At 44.3% G+C, this 27676-nt stretch overlaps 1 protein-coding gene and 1 pseudogene across 1 annotated transcript in view; both read right to left on the bottom strand.

Annotated features, from left to right (window-relative positions):
* Nucleotides 1-888: 888 nt before the first annotated feature.
* On the bottom strand, nt 889-9503 carry LOC111969496 (ras-related and estrogen-regulated growth inhibitor-like protein; annotated as a pseudogene).
* A 4634-nt stretch (nt 9504-14137) lies between these two features.
* The window catches only part of LOC111969144 (tripartite motif-containing protein 66), an 18023-nt gene continuing 4484 nt past the window's right edge, over nt 14138-27676 (bottom strand). Inside the window, exons 6-18 of the mRNA XM_024147284.2 lie at nt 26311-26489; nt 25938-26108; nt 25021-25112; nt 24828-24835; nt 19975-20196; nt 18898-19027; nt 18475-18553; nt 18180-18369; nt 16924-17933; nt 16538-16670; nt 16281-16355; nt 16028-16180; nt 14138-15813 (exon numbers count right to left, since the gene is read on the bottom strand). Of these exons, the coding sequence (XP_024003052.1) occupies nt 15577-15813; nt 16028-16180; nt 16281-16355; nt 16538-16670; nt 16924-17933; nt 18180-18369; nt 18475-18553; nt 18898-19027; nt 19975-20196; nt 24828-24835; nt 25021-25112; nt 25938-26108; nt 26311-26489 (2679 nt within the window). The 3' untranslated portion in view covers nt 14138-15576. The remainder of the gene's footprint in view (nt 15814-16027; nt 16181-16280; nt 16356-16537; nt 16671-16923; nt 17934-18179; nt 18370-18474; nt 18554-18897; nt 19028-19974; nt 20197-24827; nt 24836-25020; nt 25113-25937; nt 26109-26310; nt 26490-27676) is intronic.

A 27676-nucleotide genomic window follows, 5' to 3' on the forward strand; every position in this document is an offset into this window, starting at 1 on the left:
GATTGAGAACAATACCCGGCCAATAAAGAAATAGAAAAACTAGAATGCCCACCCCAATCACACCCCGACCTAACCAAATAGAGAAATAAAAAGGCTCTCTAAGGTCAGGGCATGACACGATTATAGCGACATTATTTTTTACAAAATGCAATCCCTGTTACTGTAGCATGACTACAACTTTTAATTAATCTTAAAAGTAAAGGCAAGATCATCAAACAGATTGTAAGTGTTTCTAGATTCCAGAGCTCCTTTGAGTCCCCCACTTTAATAGCTTCTACTGTTTGGGCATGTTGCCCATTTTTGGACTGTCCATATTTGAAAGAGTGATGCTTGTATGATATTCTTTTGAGCACATTTTCTAAATACAACAGAATGGAAAAGACAAAACATTATTGTGATATTAAAATCCTTATTAAGAACTGAGCCAAACTAAAACAGCATTTCAAACTTGGGGATAACATTTTGGACAGACATGCTAAAGACAGACATTTGACAGACATTTAAAGACATTACAAGCTGAGTTAAATCAAAGTTTCTGCTCTTTTCAAAGATAACGATCACTAGATGAGATGGCTGATCACATGCAAACAGTACCCTGAAATCCAAGCACAGCAGTTAAGCCTTGCAGGTCTGAGCTGGGTTGTATACACATTATCCTACCAACAGTCGGTTTTAATGAGACTCCAAAGCAATGACTGGTATGCTAATTGTGGGTTGTTTTGCATTTGATTCATATTCAAAGCACTATTCAACATAATTCTTGGATGAAAAAAAGCAAGGTGTTTCACCAGAACAAACTATTGGAGCGTAGCTGAATCATTGACTTTAAACCACATAATACAAATGGGACATTATTTAGTTCATTTAATAATTCACACAATACTCATACCCCCAACTAGCTCTTTAATTGCAAGTTGGTCCACACCAGGCATAATCACCCACAGGGTACACACTGGTTGAATCACGTTGAACCAACGTGGAATAGACATTGAATTTACGTCTGTGCCCAGTGGGTAATTTTCAACTAGAAACAAGAATGAGAGGGAACGTTTGTTTTTATGCATAACACAATCACAGACATTTGCTCAAACTATCCAAAGTAATACAGCAGCAAACACATTGAATACAGGAAATCAACAGAATATGTACATGCAAAGAAAATAGCTGCACATTCCTTTACTACTATGTAGGGAATGAATATACTAGCTGCTTACGTTCCTGTCCACGGAAAAGCAATTTTACCCATTCTTACAGCTTAAAATTAGAAACAGCCCATTTAATACTGCCACAACAGAAATTCAATAGAGATTTATGTGAAGTCATATGCCATAAGATGTTAGTGAGCCAATTTACCCGTAATTCTCACCTTATTACTGCCCCCTCTGAGAGGTGGAATGTACGTTAAGACATTGGTGCACATTCCTTGATGCAAACTCAAATATGTTGTGCTCTTAGATCCATAAACAACTTTTGGAAAGTAATTTTCCTTGAAATAGTTTGTAATTAGTAAAGGAACTTAAGTGTTGAAGGATACTCTACTGGCAACATGGGATTTAGAATATCAAGAAGGAAAAATAAAAACGTAAGAAGATCTGAATGGCAAAGTGACTTAAGTGCTACTTAGGTCGTTTTTTGGGGTGTCTGTACTTTACTTTACTATTTATATTTTTGACAACTTTTACTTTACTACATTCCTAAAGAAAATAATGTACTTTTTACTCCATACATTTTCTCTGATACCTGAAAGTAATCATTACATTTAGACAGGAAATTATCCAATTCACACACTTATCAAGAGAACATTGTTTGTCATTGCTACTGCCTCTGATCTGGCAGACCACCTAAACAGAAATGCCACATTTGTAAATTAATGAGTGTTGGAGTGTGCCTCTGGCTATCCGTAAATAAAACAATATTTAAAAATTGTGCCATCTGGTTTGCATAATATAAGGAATTTGAAATTATTAATACTTTAACTTTTACTTCTGATGCTAAAGTATATTTCAAACCAAATACTTTTAGACTTTTACTCAAGTAGTATTTTACTGGGTGACTTTTACCTTTCTATTAAGGTATCTTTACTTCTACTCAAGTATGACATTTGAGTACTTTTTCCACCACTGTAAAGTCTGGACTATGACGTGTGTCATTCACACTTACAGAGCTGTCCCTGAAGTGTTCATCAGAATCAACAACCCAGGCGTCCACAACATGTCTATATAAACACAAGTCATCCCAATCAAACATCCCATCAACGTCCACATGAGCACCCCCACCTTCAGACAGATTTCCTCCTCTTGCCGAAGACATTGTTGATGAGCTTGGCCATGGACTTAGAACCACTGTAGCGGCGGCGGTCGGCCCGGTACTTCAGGTGATCCATGACGTGGCGGATGAGCTTGGTGAAGAGGTTGGATATCTCCAGGTAGTCCTCTGCTGCAGACACCTCCTGGAAGTGGCATCTGTGCTCCTGAGCCAAGGCACGGCCCTCCTCCTCAAACACCTGACGGGCGTGGCACAGGTCCTGCTTGTTCCCCACCAGGCAGATTGGGATGTCCATCTTGTCCATCTCTCTGTCCAAAACAGGCACGGTCAAAAATCTCCCTTAAACGTTCCTTAAAATGGCCATAAACTTTATCAAAATATGTGTTTCTGCTGATTCATCATAAATCATCACGTTCATCTGAATTAGTAAGGCTTTGTAAACTAGTGCAATGTTTACTGAAGCAGCCCACGGTATCAAAGGAAAACGAACCAAGTAGGCCAAGTGGTGGCTTCAGTGAAGTTTCAGAGAGTTTATATAATGCAGACAGGCCCTCGCCCCAAAGTACTCTTTTGATATCAGTGAGGGTGACTTCTGCTTCACATCTATTTCATGGAGTGTCAAACCATCAGGACCCAGCTGAAGTTAAAATCCCGCTACACAATTTAGGCCTGACTACCCATGTCATTTTTGTGAGCCATATGTGAGTCTTTATCATCTTCAGCTGTCCCCAGCTCACGCTTCCACACAGCGGCAGTCGACTGGCTGCAAACTACTTTCACTTAAGGTCCTGTAAAAATGTCCAGTTGGAATCCGCAATAGTTCCTTAGTATTTAAATCATGTTTTAATTAACGCCTCTGAGAAAATTTGGTACAGCCATTCTGGGGCAAATTCAATTGAGATGAGAAATAATTTTACTCATAATTAACTTAAGGCGAGCCATGAGGTTGTAAATCCTAACAAAACATGTTTATCGAGAAGGAAAAGCCTACACTTCTTATCACAGACAGCTGCCTTATGTGTTCACTTTGACTTCTATTTTCTCTATGGTAACAACAATGTTAAAATCATGTTGGAATCTGCCACTTTAACTGGTGTGTGCTCCCCTGATAGCCTAAACATCAGTCCAGGATGGGAATCATTAATTCATCAAAGCCCAATCCCTTTCCTCCGGTAGGCATCAGGCCCTGGGTCGCAGGTCACAGTCACTCACCCTCTGCAGCTCTCTCCGCGGCTTCTTTGATCTGAATAGGATGTTTTGGGCGTTGAGGAAGGACTTCGGTCACTGATGTTGTACACCACGATAAATCCATCGGCCCACTCCACGGCTCTTCCAGGATACATCTGCTCTCTCCACTCTGACAGGGCAGGGGACAGGGGGGTGGACAACAGATCACAAACCACATCCTCACACATCCTACCTGACTTATGGAAACTAATGGCGAAAAAATTATGAATATGTTTTGGTCACTCAAAGGTTATTTTACATGGGAATTGTCACCCCTGCTCCGCTCCCCGACGCTCAAAAGGCGCACAGGCTCCCCAGCATTACGCACTCCTGCCCTATGCATTACACAACACCTTAAGCACATCCGCCATTCCCCACCGTCAAAAGCATCAAGCGATTTATTGGACTCACCTGGACTCCCCTATATCTGTCTGGTTCCGTCTGTCCCCGCTTCAGCATTAATTGTGTTTGTCATTGGTCTGGTCAGTCCGGTGTCTGTCTGTATGGAACTTTTGTTCTTGATCCAGGATCAATCCTGCGCCAGCTCCCGCACTAGGTATCCCCGGCTTCTACTTCATGACAGCACAGTGGTCCGGCCTGTTGAATGGGTCCACAGAGAGATTGCGCGCGCGGCACTTGTCCGATGACTACCAGGCGCGGGATCAGAGCCAGGAATCGGCGTTTTCCGCTGCTGGGCCGTAACGTAAACACGGAGTGGTAAAATTATGGTAGCAATAGGTGTAGGGAAATTTCTAACCTGGTGGTGCTGCGCTGGTTATTATTGAGGCCTTTCAAAATGGTGATGTCCACCTGCTCCTTGTTATCGTTAGAAGTAGTGGTCAATCCCCGTAGTAGAGGTTTCCCCTTGCCTTATACGGCTCTCTTTGTGGAGTCGATGGGCTAAACCGGCATTGCCTAAAATCGTGGGAAATAGATTGGCCATTGAATGTGTTTGTGCATTAGGGTCGGCCATGTTTTCCCGCCATGTGTCCCGGAAGCTCGGAGTGCGAGGGGACCGTGACTTAATAGCATATAAAACATGTTTAAATTGGATCGCCCGTTTTGTGAACGGGCTTGCCAATAAGAATACACCAGAACTGCTTGGTTGCTTTGTGCGGTATAGAATGTTAAGGAGTGGTGCGTACCATAGGGGGGTGAGATGTTAACGGAATGTGAAATGGCGGATCTAGTGTTAAGGAACCTAGCGGTGGTGCGCGCTAATAGCCTTCAATCGGTGGACGTCACTTGCTCTGAGACCTTGAAGTAGTGGTTCCCGCCTTCTTTCGCTCTGTCCAAAGAGAGCTGTCAGCGGAGCGCTGCTATTGTTGGCTAAGGAGGAGCGGAGATAAAACGTATTAGTTGGCCTCGTTTGGAAGGGACCTGTGTTGTGTGGAGTGTGTGCAGAGGGTCCCTGTTCGCGCGGCCGTGGGGGGTCGTGGGGACGAGGGGACGGGTTCCCTTGCCACGGCTTTTGTGGAGCGATGGGTAACGATGCTTCGTGGGTGACTGTTGTTGATGTGTGCAGAGGGTCCCTGGTTCGCGCCCGGGTCGAGGGGACGGACTAAAGTTAAACTGTTACATTGATGCTGTTGACCCGGATCACTGGTTGCTGCGGAAAAAGAGGAGGTCGAAAGGGGGGTGAGAGTAACGGATGTGAAATGGCTAGGTAGTTAGCGGTGGTGCGCGCTAATAGCCTTTCAATCGGTGACGTCACTTGCTCTGAGACCTTGAAGTAGTAGTTTAACTAAGTAGTTTAACTAAAGTTAAACTGTTACACCAGCTCTACGCTCCAGACCTCCAGTGCGCCTCCACGGCCCAGCATATCCTGCACCGGCTCTACGCACTATGCCTCCAGTGCGTCTTCATAGCCCAGTGCGTCCCGTGCCAGCTCTCCACATTCACACTCACCGAGCTGGAGTGGGTATCCAGCCAGGACGTGTTGTGGCAGCTCCCCGCACCAGGCTTCCAGTACGTCTCCTCAGTCCGGTGAGACCTGTTCCGGCTCCACGTACGAAGCCTCCAGTGATGATCCATGGTCCGAAGCCTGTAGTGATGATCCATGGTCCGAAGCCTCCAGTGATAATCCATGGCCCGGAGCCTCTAGTGATAATCCATGGCACGAAGCCTCCAGTGATGATCCATGGCACGAAGCCTCCAGTGATGATCCATGGCCCGGAGCCTGCAGTGGTAATCCATGGCACGGAGCCTCCAGTGACGATCCATGGCAAGGAGCCTGCAGCGACGGTCCGCAGTCCGGAGCCTCCGGCGACGGTCCGCAGTCCGGAGCCTCCGGCGATGATCCGCGGTCCGGAGGTCCCGGCGACGATCCCTGCACCAGAGGCGCCACCGAAGTGGGGGGAGCCTAAAGCGGGGCGAGGTCTGCATCCTGCACCGGAGCCCCCACCGAGAGTAGATGCCCACCTGGACCCTCCCCTATAGGTTCAGGTTTGCGGCCGGATTCCGCACCTTTGGGGGGGGGTACTGACACTGACCTTAGAGATCCTTATTTATTCTAGGTCAGGGTGTGACTCGAGGGAGATTCTATGTTTTCTATTTCTTTGTTGTTTTTGCCATGTGTGGTTCCCAATCAGAGGCAGCTGTCTATCGTTGTCTCTGATTGGGGATCATATATAAGTTGTGATTTTCCGTTTGGGGTTTGTGGGGAGTTATTTTCTGTTTAGCTGTTTTGTTGCCTGACAGAACTGTTCGCTTTCGTTTTCTACTTTGTTATTTTGTTGCGGTGTTCAGTTTTATTAAAAATCATGAACGCCTACCACGCTGCACCTTGGTCTCCTTCTTCAACCCACGAGAGTCGTTACAAGGTGCAGCAAAGTGCTTATACAAAGTTGTCTAGGAGCTAGAAACAGGGCAACCGTGTCTGTCAGCGCCATCTTGTCAACTTGAAAAAGACTTGCCACAGGAGCTTACAAATTGGTCCATGCTATCTGGAATCCTTGGGATGTCCCCTACGACATTGAAGTTGACATTTTCAAATGGATAAGGTTAGGGTTAGGTAAGGGTTATGGCTATGGCTATGGTTATGGGTAAGGGTAGGGGTTAAGGTTAGGGTTTAGGGTATGGATGTCCAAAGGATCCTGGATAGCACTGACCCTTGGAAATGATAGTTTCAAGTTTTATTAGTCCTATGTACGGGATACAAATGGTATACACAATCCAACGAAATGCTTACTTACAGGTTCCTTCTCAACAATAAGAAATAATAAAAGTTAAGAATACGAACATAAAATAAATGGTTCAGTAGAATATAATAAATATTTGAGCATAAGTGTAATACAGGAAGGCACGATTTATAGTCCAATATTTACAGTACACATGTTTTGGGGAAAGGGGGATTCGGGGCAAGTCAAAGCCATCAAAGACATGTCAACAGTGCATGACTTCTTTTGTTCCATAAAACAGGAAATAGACCAGAGAAAGACATGTACTGTACAGCAGTAGTTCCCAAACTGGGGCGCGTCCTGGGGTCGGCAGGAGGGGAACTCAGTCTGGCTTTAAACTTACTCTTGAAAGTTGGAATAGTAGAATGCACAAGGGGTAATTTCGAAATAGGGTAGTGCATCATCAGTTCCTCTTGTCATGTCAGTCATTGCATACCTTAGAGAGCTATTAATAACTTGTCAGAATTGTCCAGATCAACTAGCCCATGTCAGCTAATGTTTTTTAACCCATAGATATTGTTGTAATTTTTGTCACTCAAATATCACGAATACACAATAGACATTAGACACATTAGAATTGCAAGAAAATTTGCTTTAAAACTGTTACATTTTCTTTGCACCCCATGACAAAATGTGTAGAATTGCAGGAAATAAGCTATAAACCTGCAAAATTCTCTCCACCAACAAGAGGGGTGTGAACAGTTTGTGTCATGAACAGTGCTTGTGCCCATAGAAATAGACGTGGCACATGTGCACACACACGGGTGGTGCGGTATGTTCCCTAATGCTGGAAGGGGGGGGGCACGAGTGAAAAGGTTTGGGAACCCCTAATGCAGAGTACCACTCAAACAGACCCTAAAAAGTGAATAGATGAAGACATGGCACATCCTGTTACCTGAGCCTGGGGGAATCATAATAAAACCCAACATTTGGGGATAAAGGGTACCATATGCGGCTGCAGTCAACATGTTCTAGTGCTGCCTGTCTCAGCTTTCCAAGGGCTGATCATTGTGTACAGTGTGTTCTGATCTACCGTGAATATCATAAATCACATCAGAACACAACATACAATCTATTTCCCATGCCATTAGACACTACTATGTTAGACATGAGCTAAAAATATATGAATATATGCAGGGAACAGATCAGATACCTGTGAACACGGATCAAATACTTCCAAGTGTAACAGTCTTCCTTCGATGGAGAGCCTTTTACGGTATAAGGAGTCTGTAACACAAGTTCAATACATACTTATTGTAATAGGAAATGTGCAATAGTTCAAATCTGATGTAAATAGTAATGTATAGACTTCTCCCATTAAATAATGATTACTGTAAGCCTCAAACATCCAGGCCATGATTGTTCTGATGAAGTAGAGTGAGTTAATTCATTTAAAGGAAAGGTCTGAAGTCATATACCCCTGTGTAAACTGTAACATCAAATGCAGCCATCTTCCAGCATGTTAAACAAGCGATGACTAATGGGAACAAGTCATCATGCCAATGACTTCATTCAGAAATTATAAGTTACCCTCGGCAAAGCATATCACATTAAACCAAAACATGTCTTAACACATAGTGTATGTACTGTATGTGAACTTGAAGAATCATTTGAATAGTCCAATCAGTATAGGATTACTTAAAATTCACTCACAATTAAAATGCCTGTGTGAACTATACTTAACTTCCTGGTGGATCTTGTACTGTGCAGTATGTGTGTTTCATGTCAGACTCCCAGGGGTAATAAAGTAATAAAACGTTTTACTCCCTAAGTTGATGACGCTGGTGAACAGCCAGTAGCAACAGACTGTAACTGTGAATACAACAGATTGCATTTTATGTCCTGAGAGCATATCTATATGACATTTGTAAAAACATTACTACCCTACATTAAATATGGTGAGAAATCTGTGTACTCACTGGCGTTGGAAGCATACTCTCCAATGAAACGTTTTGTCAGGAACCTTACCAGAACAGCTGGAGAGGGAGAAATGTGACATGTGTAAGACAGGCTTATTAATATACAGGAAACAAAAACATAAACAACAAATAGTTGAATGTAGGCTTGGATACTTTGGTCTTAATAGTGGAACCCTGAACAGTTGGTTGGTAAGCTAAACAGGGTTGTTCAGTCATGGTGTTTCCTATTCTGCCATTCTCCACTCTCCCCTCCATGTGGATTGAACACTGCAGTGGGCTTTCTCCTGCATCTACTTGTATTAGTTTCTACCACAGTATCATTTCTCTCTCTCAAGAGACCTTGGTTGAACATGTTCCAGTTAGCCTGAGGATCGCACTTTCCCCTGCCTTACAAGAAAAATAATTCCTCATCAATTAGACGCATGTTCCAACCATCAATCTTCATTTCCTCTCTCCAAAACCTTACGTAAATCCAGCAACTTCATTCCTCTTCTAGAGTTATGATCTAAAACATTGTGCTTGGAGCTCATGCAGCGATCTCTATCTGTCAAGGTGATCATTTCCCCTGTCATGGCTACACTGTAGAATGTTACATGTTACAGTGAGGGAAATTGCACGTTCATATGCAAAGCATAGAAAAAGCAGTTCAATATTCTGGTTCATTTAGGAGACCTTGCAAGCCTCTACAGTCAAATACAAGAAACTAGGCAGTTAAAGAAATACTTAATGATGCAAACACATACATTATTCATTCAGACACTTACCTGATTTCCCTGCTCCCTCGCTGCCCAGCAGAGCCAACTTGATGTCATTCATGTCTGCAGACTGGAGGTGAGCTGCTGAGAAGGACTACCTGAGCTCTCTTTCTTGCTGCTGTCATGTACGTTAGGCGGTATCAGGATTAGAACTGTGCTTGTAAAACTGCTCAGCCACAACAGATGCCTGTGGAAAAAAGGAAAACATACACAGTGTTTCATGTCCCCTCCCACCCAATGAGGAGAGTGCCAAGTTAGATTGCACAGAGGTCACCACAACACTGAATACCTTAAAATCTCTCTTGCTCCTTCCAGTTAAAACATTAATAGTAGTACGGGAGAAATGGCACTCATGTAACTTAAAAAAATTAATATGTTTTCCAGATAATTTGATTATTTTCTTTCATTTATTGTTTTCCCCCCTCAGGACATGGCAGAAAAGGGTAATATATTTGACCGCAATTTACAATGCAGACATCTAAKAAGACAAAACRTTGATGCTTTCTATATGGCTCTTTCACATTCACTGTYCCAGRCTACAGTCCCACCTATCTAGGGTTTGTKRTTGGCCTCTGGGTACACACTATGTAAGCTGCTGAACATCTGCAGTGCTGTGGGGATYGACAGGGCTTTAGGGAGACCAGAAACAGTTAATACCGCTGATACCTCCCAATTACCATGGCTAACACATAAGCTCCAACTGCACAGCATTAAATGCCAACATATGTCCAACGTATGAGGCATGGTTTGATTGCCGGGTTCAGTACCTTTGAAAGGGAGGTACAACAATCCACTTTCCCTTTTTCCCCCCACAGTTCAAAAAGAACAAAGAAAGTCATTAAATTCTCCAAACTTCAATTTCATGGACTGCTTCACTAGTCAAAAAGTCCTTTTGTTTATTTGTATTTTTTTACACTGGCTGTTTTCCCCCCGTGTCTACCGCTGTCATTGTTGACTAAAGTTCACAGGGGTGTCGCATAATTATCCTGTTATGTTTCATTTTATGTCTGTTGACTGAAAGGTCGCAGACCCCAGGAATAAAAGGCTTAAAATGTGCCCAGGACCAAAAATGATGCAGCATATTGTTGCCTGATTGTTCCATGAGTAGAATCAAATCAATAAGCTTCACTGAGGGAAGCACAGCGGGGAGACAAGACTGAACACTGTACAGAAAAAGGACACATTGGACAAATTCAATGCAGACAACATCACATTATGACAATCAATAAAGCCAGCACTTTATGGTGTGAGAGTGACAATAAACAGCTAGACTGGAAGATGTGATGCTGTGTTACACAACTACCTTTATTAGAGGAGGATCAGGTAGAATCAGGTAGAATACAAGACACAGAACAAAACGGCTGGGGGAATGCCTATAATGGTGGATGGAGTAAAAACAGGTAACAACAATGCCCTTGTCACTTAGTAGGCCATGTTTTATATACTGTACCAGCTATTATCTAAGAGCTCTCATGAGATAACAACAAGAGAGTGGTATTCTTGAAAACACGCAAATGAAGACGATTGTCCCTCAGAAACAGTGTTTAGTATATTATTTCTGTCTTTCAGATCCAAAGTCCCTAGACTGCAGTTTGGGCCCTACCATATCCTAATGGCTTTGGACTTGTGGAAGTGTATCAATCCACAGTCATAGGAGACTTTTAATCTACAGCCGGAAATCCCTCATGTTGTCAGATAAACAAGCGCTGTTCATACCAACTTCTCTCAAGAAACAGCCATGAACTAATCTCAAACTGTCACTTGGGACTATTACCCCGAATGCATCGAGGGGGTCGAACTATTGTTATTCGACAATAACATATGACTTCACCACATACAAAACACTTACCACTGATTGACTGGGGCTCCCCTTAAAAGCAATGCTGCCGATTTACCTATTAAAATAAATCCCTGCTCCCATATGTGTGGCTAATCAAAAACAGGCATCACAATACCAAATAAAGTAAGGAGGTAGTTCATAAGGTCTGGAACTTTTATGAGCTACACCATTCCCCTGAAGTTGAGTAGTAATCACTATATATTTACTAGCAGAAAAACGGGGAAAAACATCACTAGTCCCGCAAAAATGTTATCCTTTATTGGTAATGTTAAGAAAGAAGTGATGTGTGCTCTTGACACGAGACAGGGACCAGCAGCAGAGCAGCATTTCCAGGGTAAAGAGGTTTAAACGCTGCAGGCAGAGTGATTACATCATGTCTGTCTTCAGGAGAACCTCCTGGGAGCAGCATCTCCCTCCAGCATTGTCAGGACAGCAGGCAGACAATCGGTGTCTTAATCCTGCAGGTATTGAGGGAATTCTCCCAGACAGCACTCTGATCTGATTTAAGAATCATCAGGATACTGTCTGTAGAGATGAACTAGAATGAGTCTATTGGAGTGAGAGTGTGCATCCCAAATGGCACCCAATTCCCTGTGTAGTGCACTTCTTTTGACCATGACTCGTATGGCTCTGGTCAAAAGTAGTACACTATGTAGGAAATAGGATGCCATTTGGAACGCATCCGTGGGGTGGTGGGGCAGGATTCACTGGAATAATAKGATTTACTGAGAGCAAATGTGTGTTTCTCTCAGGAAGGAAAGATGATATCATCTCTTGGGATGGAACAAGTAACCCAGCTTGGTTCCTTTCATCAAGGGAGAACTGCAACCACTTGGAGGGGCAAGGAATTCACTCTTGATCGAGTACATTTTTAGACAGGAATATATGTGAGAGGTCTTTTGATACAAATGAATCACTGCTGGTCAGCCTCTAGGTGCTAAAGTTGGCATGTTTTAAGTGTTCCTCAGTTCATGCCTTGCTGAAATTCTATTTCTAGTTTGCATTTTTCATTAGAATTTGGGGCTTAGGATTTCTTAACTTTTGTAAGACACCTCTTTGGCCTAACTACATGGATTTAATTGGACATGCAAATCCATTAAATCCATCATGCTTTTCCTTTATTAAAACATTCAAAAGGATGGTTAGAGCGAGGATGAAAGGAGCATAGATCATATTCTTTAGTTAATACTTAATGATGGTGGTTAGTGTAATATGAGATTGTTTTGCCAAGACTACAGTGTGTTTTATCATCTTGTTGCTCACAACTGCTAAAGTCTTTTCCAGACTCCCCCACATTAAGATGATCCTATCATTATTAACAGGCTGCCATGATTGCGTCTCGAGAGAAAATTACTTACGGTCAATGATGGAAATGTCTGAGCTGTCCAAAAGACCACTCCCCTCTCTGTGATGCGAAGACCCACCAGTCTGCTGCTAGCTAGCCCACAGTCAAGACAGCACCGCTTCTCACTGCTCACCACTCACAGAATCAGGCTGTGTCCTCATTACAGTCCAGCCAGGGCCAGCCCTAGGTATAAGCAACATAAGCAACCACTTAAGGCCCCGCGACCCCTAGGGGGCCCCCAACCCACATTTTTTAAATAAAATATAAATAATTTTAGGAACTCAGTAGGGGTTTCAACTTACAGTTGAGAGTTAGAATAGTAGAAAACACAAGGTGCAATTTCAGAATTTGGTTGTGCATCAGCAGTTTTTCTCTTGTAATTTCAGGTTGGATAAAAGCAGAAGACTAATTTCCATCTTGCATGGACTAATAAAGTATATCTTATCATAATCATGGTCGAATTACCGACCGGGCACACAGGGCACATGCCCAGCGGGCCTCAATTGATTTTGTTAGTCATTCTCACTCAGATATCATATTAACATGGTATAAGTCATGGCAAAATGTGTAGAATTCCAGGAAAGTAGTTGTAAAACCAACCAAATTATGCTTAGGGCCCCCAAAAGGCTAGAGCCGGCCCTGCATCCACCAGGCTGCTCTGTTATTTAACTAGGCAAGTCAGTTAAGAACAAATTATTATTTATAACGACCTAGGAACAGTTGGTTAACTGCCTTGTTCAGGAGCAGAACAAAATATTTTTACCTTGTCAACCTTTTGGTTACTGGCCCAACGCTCTAACCACTAGGCTACCTGCTGCCCCAACGGCAGGTTATTCTTGTGCCTTTCGTGAAACATTTCAGTGTGGAATGCTTTAATGTCTGCATGATGGTTCAATCAAGACTATCGAGGATAATTGAATTAGAAAATTGGTCGGGGCTAGCCGATGGTTTTCAAAGGGAGCCAGGATTAATCATACATCATTCACTGCCCTCAACCATAAGCAACCATAAGGACCCTGTGAATCACATTTAATGGAAGACTACACTCAAAGTGAATGATTTAAAGGGTTCCAGGCAACGCATAATGTTCTAACTCATTAAGAGAAAATTACTTTTAGGTAGGAAAAGTTTTGGACAAACAGAGAATCGGGGCTTTGAGGAAAGTTTGCATGGTAGGCTGACAAGGCAACTTTTAAACACTTTTTATCTCCATGAAATATTTAGTAAGGCATGTTATCTTTCTTGGATATGACTAGCTGCTGTAAATAAAGGAAGATGAAAGAAGTTGTGAAATAGCTTACATCAACATAAATGTGGTTCTTTTAGGAGATTCTTTTCCTTCATGGTTTGAACAACAAACTCACAATCCTGAGAAGTCGTCTGCATTAATACCCACTGATGCTCTGGCTCCATGTCTCCAGTAGGCAACGCATCCTGCATCTTGTCAAGTCCACAGCAACACCGCCCATATGGAGAAGAGGTGGGACACTGACTGACACTTGACTGTTGGCAACTAATCACAACCCCATTCTGTCAAATCCCCCAGAAACTCAGAAAATGACTCAGCATACCTTTAAGCTTATTACATATATTTTAGGTAGTAACTAGCAAGAAGACTATGTTGATACAAAACATGCCTTTGTTGGTTAAAGATATACATTTAGTATTTCCATAACCCCATAAAATAACTTCAGACAGAATAGAAATTAGGAATCAAAAGGAATCGTAGAAGAATAGCAAGGACCGTTTCAAATACAGCACTTTTCTCTTCAACTGTTCTTTATTAAATGGACATTTCTTGATACCAGCTAACTCTGAGAGGGTCTTTGTAGGCTTTAGGATTCAATATTAGAGATGGAAGCAGAGATATTCCATATTGAAAAGTCCAAATGAAATACTACAGAGAAAAAATACCTACAATCGTTTTAAGTCTGTTTGTTTATTCAAATAGCAAACTTAGCTTGATCCTACAGTTAATTTCAGCTATTAATTTGCAGCAACATTTAAAAAAATACAGCCAGCTCTACCGTATTGCAGCAGCCATTTTACATAAATGAAAAAGAAACATGTACATTCTACATAGAAACTACAGAAAGTTGATATAACATAACATTACTCTTAAGTCTCTCTTAACTTCTCCAGCTCTTTCTACTTATTCACACTGGATCAAATACCTTCCACTCCCATTAAGCCTGAGAAATAATCATTATTAATACTGGCCTTATCCTAATGAAGTAGGATTTCATTAGGATTGAATAAATGCAAATCTAAAGCATATGTGCCTTGCAATACTATTGTGGCAATTTCAACTAAAGGTATGTTCATTTTTATATTTATCTTAATCTTCTTTGAATACCCCCTTGGTTCAATATGAACTTAACTTTTTCCTTTGTTCTCAGTCATTGCTGCTAGGGCGCCCTCTGTCAGTCACTCAAATCATTACCGTAAAAAAAGGTAGGCCGTACATAACGTTCTATACTGTACTTTAAGTGCATATAGGACAGAGAGACATATTATATATATATATATATATATATATATATATAAAATGCAAGACAGAAATATTAACATTAATAGTCTGTATTTACTAATTGCCTGCAATCATTTAGCCACTAAAAACATTCAATATTAATATATAAAACAAGATAATGTAGAGTTTAACATTTATAAATATGTTTACCATTTATRAATACTGACCTTYTAGGTTTTGCTGTATATATGATGGAGAATCTACAWATATAYGTAGAATCTKCAAATATATCTGYAACAAAAAACAAATACCAGAAACGCAGTTTATAAAGGCATATTAAGTATAAAGATGTAAGTCAGGTTATACTTATACAATAATATTTGACACAAATATCAGGCCAAATTAAGAGCAGATAACCTTTATAATGAAGAAGTACAATTCTCAAAATGTAAATATGTACATACAATCCCTTCATAAAAACTCAGCTTCCTCTCTTGGATGGAAACATCCAGTGCAATATCATGTCATACTGTCCTTCAAAATAGCCAGTGATAGGCTCTGCCCCACTGCCTACAACTAGAAGTTATGCTTCCTCCAGTTGAGAGAGTGCCTCCTCTTCCTCTTCCTGTGGCACTGCTCTCTCTTCTCTGGCCAGGGGAAGCCTCCCTCAGCTGCTCTGTACACCTCGTCGTACTCATCGCTGTCGGAGTCCTCCTCGGCTGCAGGGAAGGCCCTGTCTGGGAACACCTCCCTGAGTCTGGAGCTGAAAAACGTCTCCAGGCTGCGACCTGCTTGGGCCACCTCTGAGTCCGGCTGGAGGACAGACAGAGAAACCAGACATTAAACACAGCTCATCTCAGGTTTTACTACTGTGACCCGGATCAGTACTTACAATTGCATTGTGGGACATTTAATAATGTAAATGATACAATAAAATATGCATTTGCAATATAGCACTGAAAGAGTGGTCAATATATACAGTTTAACCTCTATCACTAAAATATTATTATTAATCTATATCACTCACATAATTGAATTTTGCACAGTTCCTGAACATGAGGGATACATCAGCCACAAACTCCTCAAGTGAATAGTAGTGGTGAGTGCTCCTCTTGCTGAGTTTGGCCCTGATCACAGACAGATCCATGGGCCTTTTGATTATCTGGTAGTAGTGGCGAGCCTAGGTTTCAAAACACATTTTATTAAACCAGATCACTGTGTTTTTGCGGAGTATTGTGAATACTAACATGCTGATTAAGAATAAGATTGGGATCACTTACCAGTGGACTGACCGGCTCATGGAAGGGAGCACTTAGCATGTTGCTGCAGATCAACAGAGTCAACCTCTCACATTTCTACAGAGGGGGGACAACATTGATTTATTACGATAAATAACATTTACTGTAACTAGTAGGTGTGAAACACCACTTACAGAATACATTGAGCCCTCCTTGACACTACTGACTGGTCATTACCAGTAATATGTTGAGTCCAGTGTCAGTTGATTCAAATTTTCATAATGAAGAATAATACTTACTCTCTGGTCACAAGCAYAGAGCACATGAGGTAGTGGCTTTCCTGAACATTCTGCAGCCAGCCTCTGGTTCTCACAGTCATACTCCACCTCTGGCTGCTGGATATCTCTGCAGAAGGTACACACCCAGTCACCCCTGAAGTAGGAGAGGACACAGAGGCAGACATTGGTTATCCTCAACCACAGAGCAGTAGTGTAGACAAGACTGATGGATGAGAGAAGTGAGGTGTCCCAAATGGCCCCCTATTCTCTGTATAGTGCATTACTTTTGACCAGAGCCCTATGAGCCCAATGAGCCCTATGAGCCCTGGTCAAAAGTAATGCATTATATAGGGAATCGGATGCCATTTGGGACACAGTCTATGACTTATGGCGGTGAGATGACTTACGTGGGGAAGCTGAGGAGAGCGGGCACATGGCAGGACAGGTGGAAGACTTTGGGACAGCGGTCACAGCACAGAAGGTCTCCTCCGATCAGACACACGGCACAGAAGTCTTCACTCTCCATCTCCATGGTCTCTGCCCCAGTCAGGGCCTGCTCGGCTCCTTCACAATGCCTCTGTGGACCAGGGTCTGCATGCAGGGCCCTCTGGGCTGGAGGGGACTCCACTCCTGGTTCAGGACTTAGAGAGGCTGGGTCAGGGGCTGAGTCTGGCTCCGATTCAAGATCTGGTCCAGATTCTGCAGACCCTTGTGATTCAGGGGGTTGTGCACAGTCTGATTCCAGGTCTGAATCTAATCCCGGACGTGTTTCAGATGGAAAACGGGGGTCTGAGCCAGGGTCAGGTTGGAGGTCTGATTCCATATCAGCCTCCGATTCCGCATCAGCATCCAGGTCTTCACCATTCTCTGATTCTAAACCATTCTCTGATTCTAAACCATTCTCTGATTCTTCACTACCTTCTGATTCCACTCTAGGTTCTGATTCCACACTAGGTTCTGATTCCACACTAGGTTCTGATTCCACACTAGGTTCTGATTCCACACTAGGTTCAGATTCTGTAGCAGGCCCATCAGGAGATTCCTCATCAGCAACTGATTCCAGATCAGCCTCTGATGCAGACTCAGCTTGTGGGTCAGATTCTGGTTGTGGGTCAGACTCTTGCTTGGGATCCGATTCTGGTTGTGGGTCCGAGTCCAGTTCAGGGTCAGAAACAGTTTCTGAGATTGACCTGGGATCTGAGTCAGAGTCAAGGTCAGGTGCAGAGAAAGGTGGGGGTGATACAAGATCAGTGGCGGGTACTTGCAGTGTGAGCTCTTTYTGAGGACTGTSTCTTCRATGCTCAGGCCAATCATTGATTACTGGAGGTGGGAGAGATTGATTGATAGTGTGTCTCTCTGAGTATTGTTTATCCAGAGACGGGCTGACCGTTGCGACCTTGGCTTCTTTTGATATTCCCTGTAGACAAAGTACAGAGTTGGACATTTAGAACATGCCAGTAGTATTATACCCTGATCTGAAACACATTGCAATTTAGTTCAGACCTAGCCTCTTCTCTGGGCTAATTGCTGCTGCTTATAAGAACCAGCTGCTGGACAAAACTAGTTCAGACAAAATGTTTATTGTGGTTATGAAACTAGTATAATCTGACATCATAGACTTTCTGGAAGAGAAGAGAGTTCACGGTGTTTTAGTGGAGCCTACCTCAGTCATCTTGTCCTCCCATCCCCTCTGTGGAACAGGTCCTGTCCTTTCTGTTGCGGTGTCTGGCAGAGGGTCACTCTGTCGCCGCCCCTGTGGTGGGATCTGAGACACCAGGATCTTCAGCCTTTCCAAACACACCACTGGAACCTTGGAACTGGAACTCCCAGATTCCTTCTGTACCTCTCTGTCACTGATGTATGAAGAGGGAAGTGGTGGAGCAACATAACTTTAGCTTTTCCCCTTTTGACTTCAACTTATTTTTTGAAGATTAGTGTGATGTTTAAATAGAACATACCTGTTGTCTGGAGTCTTTCTTGGTATTCTGCATTTTCCTTTGACGTCATGCCCAGTCTCATCATATGCATAGACATAATCTGGTAAACAGGAGAAATAATAATCATTTGATGATTCCATTTAACTGATGTGAAAGCAGAATTTGGATATTAGTAATGATGATATTGTATTCATCTCTCAGTGTTCATATGTTTATAAAAGAGCATATTGTTACTACATAATCAGAACATATTTATCGAGAGAGAGAGAGAGAAAGAGAGAGAGAGATGTAATTTATTATAGCCATGGTGTACAATATTGGCAGCTAGATCTGAATTGCAGTGTACAGTGTATACATAAATAAATAATCTGAGAAATGTTTATTGTATAATAATAAATAAATAAATGATAAATGTATCATATTTGGAAGTAAGTGGCTCAGTACCAGGCTCTGTCTTGTAGATGGTCAAAGGTGACAGGCGTAGGCTGGGCTGGCCTCTGGAGGGAGGAGTGGCTAAGGATCGTTTCACTCCATCAGAAGACAACCCCCTCCGCCTGAGATCCATGAAACCCTGCTGAGGGAGGGAATCAGTCATAATCAACATCAACTACTGTATCAAGCACAGACACCAACCATATTTTACATCCAAAGTCTGTAAGAATAAGGAGGAGCGACACCTTGGTGTTAGCTTTAGGAATGGGTTTAGTAAGATAAACCAGATATCGTTACAAAACATTATGGGTATTATACTACATCATGCTACAAAGTCAACTGCAGAGACAAAAAACAAGAAAAGGCTTTGCCACCAAAAACCTGGAATCTGATTGACCCAAAAAGGTAATTTTGTTAAATGTACCTTTAAACAGAAACACTAGCAACTTTGTCCAATTTGTTTGCAATAAAAGCAAATGGACTCATTGCTGTATCAGTTCTATTTTTTGGTAATGTGTTATACCCTCTGCAAAGAATTTACATTGCCAAGTGTGTAACAAGAACACGGTTTTAAGTCTGACAGCCAAACCTTTCTGCCACATTTATATGTCAAATCCAAACTGCTGAGACTGTTTAAAATAACTTTTTCATCTGACATATTGTAATAGATACAGTATTTGGAATTTTGTTTTCTTTTACAATGTTATTTTCTTTGTAGCTATACTGTAACGTCCCTAATGGAACTGTATAATGGCATGTCTCTTATACAAGCTCTGATCAGAACAGCCTTAACAGCTAGACAGCCTTAACAGCTAGACAGCCTTAACAGCTAGACAGCCTTAAGAAGCTGACATGTAATAATGGAAGTTGAAGAGAATAGGCATGACTCTCGATCACAATTAAAATGTCCATTAATTGTCCATTGAAAATCTTATAATAGAATGCCAGTCATTTATTGAGAATTGCTTGTCTCCAGTCAGCCATGACCTTTCACCTGCACTCTCCTTGGTAGCAGTAGGCATAGAATTACATGAATTATAGGATCTCTATGGCAGCAGGTCTCTGTTCATTAATGGGTTAATGGGTTACCTGGTCTGCCATGCGTCCCCGTTCCACGGCTGCTGTTGCTGTTGCTAAGCTGTGGGTGGCCCCCAGGGGCCTGTCTGTGGAGGGGCTGCTGGAGGGGCCTGCCAGTTCTGGTGGGATGCTCTGGGATCGACTCTTCCTCCCACACAGTGAGCTGGGCCTGCTGCTCTGAGCATCAACACTGAACCCATGGGTCGTCACAGACATCTCCAGTGAAGTGGATCTCTGTCAGGACACAGAAACACAAAAGCAGACTGCATCAGCACACTCTACTGTTGCTGACTGAGCATCATACAACACAGGTGCATCTATTCATGTCATAGCAACGGGGAGACAGTGCGGTGGTGGGAGGTGTGTGGCAGAACAACCTTCAGTACCACACGCACTAAGGACGCCACTCAGAATCCATTCTGTGAGCCCTGCCTGTCTGATTAAAAACAACGCAATCGCTACAAAGCCCATTCATTTCAGCGAGAGATGGCCCACACAACTGCTCACAACACCGTTATTCTACTGATAATGAAGGGCTTAGTTACAACACCAATTATCGTATGTAAATCCACCATCAGAAGTGCGTTAGCTAGGCTCCTTTGAATAAGCGGCATTAGCACATCACAGATTAGACTCTCTTTCTGTCTCTCCTCCATTGGCCTTCCCCTCTCGTCATCATTTCACTAATGCGAGTTTTCCAAAAAGCCCCCAGAAACTGTATCTCTGTGCTAATGCAGCCATACGCCTGACAAAGCTCGAGCACTAGCCTGTGTCTCAGCACCCCTCCTCTTCCTCTCACCCCTCCTCTTCCTCTCACCTCTCCTTCCCTCCCTTTTTTTCTCTGTCTTATTTCTCACAGCGTGCCACACACCATGGAGATTTAGACCAGCTGACACAGAGCATGTGCTCATAATTACCACTCGGTTAAAACACTTACCTGATCCGCGSCCCGAGGAGAGGTGTGAAGGAGTCTAAATGTGGAGAAAAAAGCTATAATCCTCTTCTAGAGGAAGAGGGAGCGAGACAGAAGACAGGGATGTATCTGAGAGAAGTGTACCCAGAGCTGAAATCAACCTGCCAGCTCCACCAATTCCCCAAGTGTCTCATTATTACCAGGTTAAGTACGTATGTGGCTGCGCCCAAGCGCTTTTTCTTCTCACTTTCACTCACTGTGTCTTGGCAAGGCGGAAATCATGTGCCTCTGTTGTTTTAATCATGCAGGAGGAACATTTTTGATCAGTGATCATTCGGTTGCTCAATCCCTGGTACCAAGGGTACTAATAATAAACAGTAGAATCTTTTTTTAGCTTTACTGCAATGCTGCACTTCAGTTTTTTTAAATATATTTCAGCATAGCTGGTGCTTTGATTGTGTTAGTGTGCCTCTTTCTTAAGCATAGTTCCTTCTTCAAATGGAAGCCAGTTAGGTTTCTGTAGCACCATCTGTTTTCAGGGCAGCTGTCAACCACTGTGACTGATCATTTGGCGTAAACAAAGTTATTGCCAGAATTTTTTCAATATCCGCTGTATGTAGATATTGAGACAGGAAATACTGCTGTCATCCTGGGTTTAAGACTTGCTATCACACAAAGCTCCCTGCGGTACAATGTGCTTTGAGCTTCAATTATAACACCATGAACCCAATTTACTGTATCCAGCCTTCCCTCAACCCATTGGCTTTTTATTCTGCCATAATGCACAACCAAAGTGAAACAATGGCTGTACCTTGCACTATTCTCCTCAAGACAGGTGTGTGACCTGTGGTTTGTGTGTGCGTGTATGTGTGCATGGCCAGAAGCGAGGCAGGGCTGAGGCATGTGTGCTACTGTTAGTCTGAGAGGTGTTTGTGAGCAAGACCGTGTGTTTTGACACCTCTGAGCTCAGAGTGTGTGGTGAGGTCTATAAGACCATAGAGAATGAGGAGGGACAAGTGTGACCACTGGGGAGTCAACAGAGTGAAAGCGAAATGAGGTTGTGGGACCTATACAACTCTCTGGTCAACAGACAACAATGGGGGAACTCCAACGTAGGCCAAAAGTGCACTATCGCTGAGATTCCCATTTATTAAGGCGAGAGTGGCTCATATGACTACCAAACTGTTCTCGACCAACAAACCGTTATTGATCTGATAATGAAGGGCTTAGTTACAACACGCAATTATCGTATGTAAATCCACCATCAGAAGTGGTTGCTGGCTCTTTGAATAAGGGCATTAGCCACATCACAGATTAGAACTCTCTTTCTGTTCTCTCTCCTCCATTGGCTTCCCCTCTCGTCATCATTTCACTAATGCGAGTTTTCCCAAAAAGCCCCAAAACTGTATCTCTGTGCTAATGCAGCCATAACGCCTGACAGTCTCGAGCACTAGCCTGTCTCAAGCACCCCTCCTCTTCTCTCACCTTCCTCTTCTCTCACCTCTCCTTCCCTCCTTTTTTTTCTCTGTCCTTTAATTTCTTCTCACATCAGCGTGCCACATACCCATGGAGATTTAGACCAGCTGGACACAGAGCATGTGCTTCATAATTACCATGCCTGTTGCCTGTGATTTTTGCAGTGCATTAGCTGGTCCCAACGTAGTCCTAACGTCAATACAGTAACTAGTTTACACCTACACACACAGTATGATGTCATTTAAAAATGAAAAGCGGTGCTAAAGTGTGAGGTAAGTGGTGTTTCATGTGAATCCGCTTATTTGACCGGCGACTGTGATCATCTGTATGTAGGTTCACGCGTGCTGCAAGGTTTGAGTGACGCACATTGGAAAGGGGGATGGCACGTACACTGTAGAGCAAAGATGAGAGTTTGCAGAATATGTCTGATCGGCTAGGCTTGGACGGAGAGGATGGTCTGAGCACAGTGGAGAAGAGAGCGACGACGACGCACAAAACAGAAAAGTGAAGCGAGGCGAAGTGGTTTCTGAGAGAGACAAGTTAGCTAGAACAGATACCATTCAACAGCACAGATGGGTGTAGAATGATCTCACAGAAGCTGAGAAGTATCACACAACATGCTCTCTGAATGCATAAGCAAGCTGTCAAGCAAATTCACGCTAGGTGTGGTCTTCACATAGAATAACTCATGGCTCAAATTTTACGCGAGTAGCTAATGGTTGGGTGATTAATAGTATATGTTAGGCTGTTTCCTCTCAAAGATCGCAGACCTATTTTTACACATACGCAGACCTCTCTTTCTCCACTACTTCATCGAATGATCCTCACAATTTGTGAACGTCGCCTATGCACTAACATATGTAAAGATCGGCCACATCAAGATGTGCAATAAAGCACGTTCATAGATGCCACACATCCATCAATCCTGTGTTTTGTTTCTCATATCTAGGTCAGTAATCAGATGGCTTCGATGTATTGGGATCACATTGTTGTTTCTCGCATCTCTACGGCTCGTAGGCATGCAGTGATTAATCAGATTTCGACCGTCAAGGAAGAGCTGAGGAACCAGATTAAAAATCTGGCCATAAGAGATTAGACTTCATGATGAATGAGCTGAAACAAACGGCCAACCTATTAGGGTAAAATTCATAGAGTAAACTAGAACGCGCATATATGAGAATCTTCTCTCCTCTTTCACGCCCTGCTTTACCTTGCATATGCTCGCTCTCTCTCCAGTCTCTTCTCCTCAACTCTTCCCTCTCTCTTCACGCATATAGTTGGTGCTTCTCTTCGTACCTTTGCTCCAGCTCGCCGCCTCTTTCCTCATCTCCTACAGTCCACTACGCTCTACTCTCTCCTCTTCAAATGGACCGCGCCTACACCACGCGCGTCCCTCCCTCCTCCCCCCCTCCCTACGCGGTTTTTCTTCTCTCTCCTCCTCCTCCCTTTTCCTCTCAACGGCGCTCTTTCAGTCTCCAGTGTTTTCTCTAGGGCTTTATCTTGAGTATCGCAAGCTTGTTGGTCTTTATGCTGCCATAGAAGTGGGACACATGTCTGTCAATACCCAATCAAGACTGTGACTGATCATTTTGCGCTAAACAATCAATGAGTTACTAGAGAGTGAGTCAATATATTTTTGATCAAGTATCAAGACTGTAATAGACTATAGTGGAGTCACTTAGGAATGAGGATAACCGGCGCGTGAGAGAGACACCAAGCATGGATTGAAAGATGTGCCTCACTCTCCTATTCATCTGTAATTCACTCTCTTCTTTGCCATGCCCAGCAATTACAAATAGAGGCCTCCACTGGTGTGTCAGTCCTTGACACTCTGATGTTGGCTTGTGATAGGCTTGCTGATATATTATGAAAGATCTACCTCGGAAGAACGACCTATTTACTGTATCCAGCCTTCCCCTCGACTCTCCATTGGCTTTTTCTCATCATGCTGCGCGACTGATCATGTCAGGACGCGACACAAAGGTCGCAAACGAAGTGGGGGTGATAGAGATCCGTGCAGTTCTAGCTAGGCATAACGCATTCGTGCAGAATCTTCACTCAAGGCTAGACGGACAAGGTGTGGTCGGCACCATGCTTTGACTCCTTGTCTAGCAGATACGCTGCCGATGTATGCTCCTTGCTGATGCATCGGCAGAGGAGCTGGAGTCACGGAAGGGGCTACCTGGAAGACTGAGAGATGGGGGCACGCAGGTAATAAAAAACTGGAGGGGGTGGGTCGAGAGCGGTGGGGTGGTTTTGAACACCTCCCTCGGTCACGCTCAGAATGTGTCGGTGAGGTCTATACAGACCCATAGACGAACGCAGAGGGACACTTAGTGTTGACATCTGGTGTGAGTGTCCACACGAGGTACGACTATACAGCACAAAGAGCACAAATTTTGTGTTTGTTTGCGACCCTTGTAAATACAATCCTCTCCTCGGAGACAAACGCGACGCACACAACTAATGGGTGTACCCTCTCATCTGTATAAGAACAGAGAACAAAAGTATGACAAAAGCATATATTTTGCGAGTTGTGATTATGGAAAAAGGTAATTCTGAGGCAATTTACAATTTAACGCCCAGACTCTTACTAAGTTGAAATATGGTTTTAAGGATCTCTGATGGTGAAGAAACATGTTCATTATAGTGTGCTTTGGTCAACTCACCGGCCTGCCATCTCTGCAAGTCTCTGGTGGCTGTGTAGTCCTGGCCTCCTGCTCGCTCTTCCTCCTGCTGCTCTTTCTCCTGCTGCTCAACACTGTCAGTTTGGCCATTAGGGAGACAGGAGCTGCTGCTGTGCTGCTTTGTTGCTGCTCCTCTGTGGATCCGTTGTCAGCATACCTCTCTGTACCCTGTCTGTACATGTGTCTTCTCCCTGCTCCTCCTTGGATCTGCTCTGTCAACACCTCTCTGTTTCACAGGCTGCTGCCCAGGAGTCTGCTCTTTCGCTCTTCCTTTATGCATTTTGCTGGCCCTCTCCACGATGGCGAGGGCGCTCTGCATTTGAACCCCCCCTGGCTCCCATACCATGCTTCGCGCAGACGGCCGTGGACATCCCTGTGAAGAGGCTAAGCTTCGAAGCGCATAGGGGCTGACGGAGACTGCGATAATCCTGTAGAGCTACATGGCGAGTAAGATTCACGTGGCTCGTGGGGTATAGAAACTTACACGGAGATTCATATCAATGTTGAGAGGAACTTGGCCTGGGGTCAGCTTGGGAGCCAGTGCCAGTGACTGGTTGTAACTGGTTGGTCACTGTGTAATTGGGGTCATGTGAACAAGATCGCTGTGGGGCATGTTTGAGATTTTGTCCTCTTGGCGCCTAGTTCGTGGAGACCCTGGCCGCTCTGCAATTTTGCCTGAAGGACTGGAGGCGAAGCTATCCTTCTTGTTTGGTTTGTGGTATGGCCGGGGGGATGGCAGGGGCTCAGCCTCACGCACATGCTCGATCAGGGGAGGTATAGGGATATTGCGCGTCGGCCTAGGTCCGTAGGGAGGGGTGGAGTATGCCCTCGAGAGCGGATGCGTGCTGGCCGCGGGCACCAATGCTCATCGGACCCCGTTGCATTGTCTCAGGCCTGGCTATATGCGGTTGTTCTCGATCGCCATGGCTGAGTGTGCTCCGAGCATGCCACAGGGCTCGTGGCCTCCGTGGTGGCGAGTGATGCCTGTGCTGTACGGCCCAGGATTTAGATAGCTAGCTCTCCTCGGCGGACTCTGCCCAGTCACACGCCCACGCCAGCCTGTGCCATAGCTGGTAGGCAAGAGCCACACAGAAGGGAAGGCGAGAGCCTCGAAGCTCCGGCCAGGGTGTGGCCAGTCCCAACACCTAAACCAGCACGCCTCTCCCTCTCCCGTCGTGCCCTGCCACACAGAGGTCCCCTCAGCTCAGGCTAGGGCAGGCTGGATTCGGGGGGGCCTGAACAAATGCCCAGCGTTCGACTCAGAGGTCCTACCAGGCTGCTTGGGGCGCCCTCTTCCAGATAGTCGATGCGTCTCCGGAGACAAAGGGCACGCGACGCCCTGCAGACGCATCTCCACGCGCATGGCCTGGTTCTTCGACCCGCACGCGCCCTGCTTCAGTCCAGCTGACCACCAGTAGATGGTCTTGAGACTTCAGCTCGACCCGCCAGCCCTACACACACAGCACGAGATTCTTACCAGCGTCTCTTCACGCTCAGGAATCGACACTCAAGCGCGAGGTCCTCTCAGTCGAAGGCTACGGCGATTAACTGCAACTTTATATATTACATAACCCATTATCAACCAGTCCTGCAGCCAAGCTTACTATGCAGCCAGTCCTTTTATTAGCCTTTAGGTTTTACCCAAAGTTGGTCTGCTTCACGCTCACAGCTACGCTCTCGCATCAACAGTCTCGACCACTTGATCTCACAGGGAGCCAGGGCGTCTGAGTGTAGTGGGGGTCAGCAGGCGCTGCAGTTCTGGAGAAGAAATCTAAAGGGGCCAGGCGTAATGTTAAAGCCCAAATTACTTTTTTCCATAATCAACTCCAAAGATGTTTTATTTGCTCTGTTTTTAAATGAGACTAGAAAATGGGCCTTGGTTTTACAAAAGGGACAAAAAATGGCCTTGTGTTTGCCCAGCAAGCCACCCTTCTGTCCCTTTCGAACCTAACCTAGGCCATCCTGCGAAGGCAGTGGGTTCTTGAGGTGGTGGGCCGTTGTCCCAGCTGATGAAGTTCTGCACGTGGTCCACTGGCTAATCTCTTCATCGCCCTCCAGCTGGTCCTCCAGAGCGGGGGCTGGATGTCCTCCGAGATCTTACTATAACACACACCACAGAGGCAGCTGAAACATGCTCAGTGTATTGCTGGCAAAGAGAGAGTGGAATTACTAGTGGATAAGAGAGGGCTAATCAATGGCTTGTTTTTTTCGGCCGGATTTCATTCCTAAGAATTTCCTTGCTTTTTTGACAGATCATTATTGCCTCTCAGAACTGATTAGATGTTGGGAAGCCGCTCCTGATTGGGAACATGTAATTCATGGTCAGCTAGACACTGGAGATGAAGTGCCCCCTGGATAACACTGGAGACTGAAGGGGAGGGAGGCAGGGGAGGGAGGGAGGGAGGGAGGGAGGGAGGGAGGGAGGGGAAGGGAAGGGAGGGAGGGAGGAGGTGAGGGAGGAGGGAGGGAGGGGGGAGGGAGGGAGGGAGGGAGGTGAGGGAGGGAGGAGGAGGAGGGGGAAAGAGAGGGGTGGGAGTGGGAAATTCATAGAGGGGGGGAGGGGGGTTAAGTGGATGGAAAAGGGGGGAAAGGGACGGAGGCGGGAAGGAACGTAAAGGGGTGGATAGGGGTAAATGGC

Source organism: Salvelinus sp. IW2-2015, linkage group LG10 (genome assembly GCF_002910315.2).
Source record: "Salvelinus sp. IW2-2015 linkage group LG10, ASM291031v2, whole genome shotgun sequence".
NCBI classification, from domain to species: Eukaryota; Metazoa; Chordata; class Actinopteri; order Salmoniformes; family Salmonidae; genus Salvelinus; species Salvelinus sp. IW2-2015.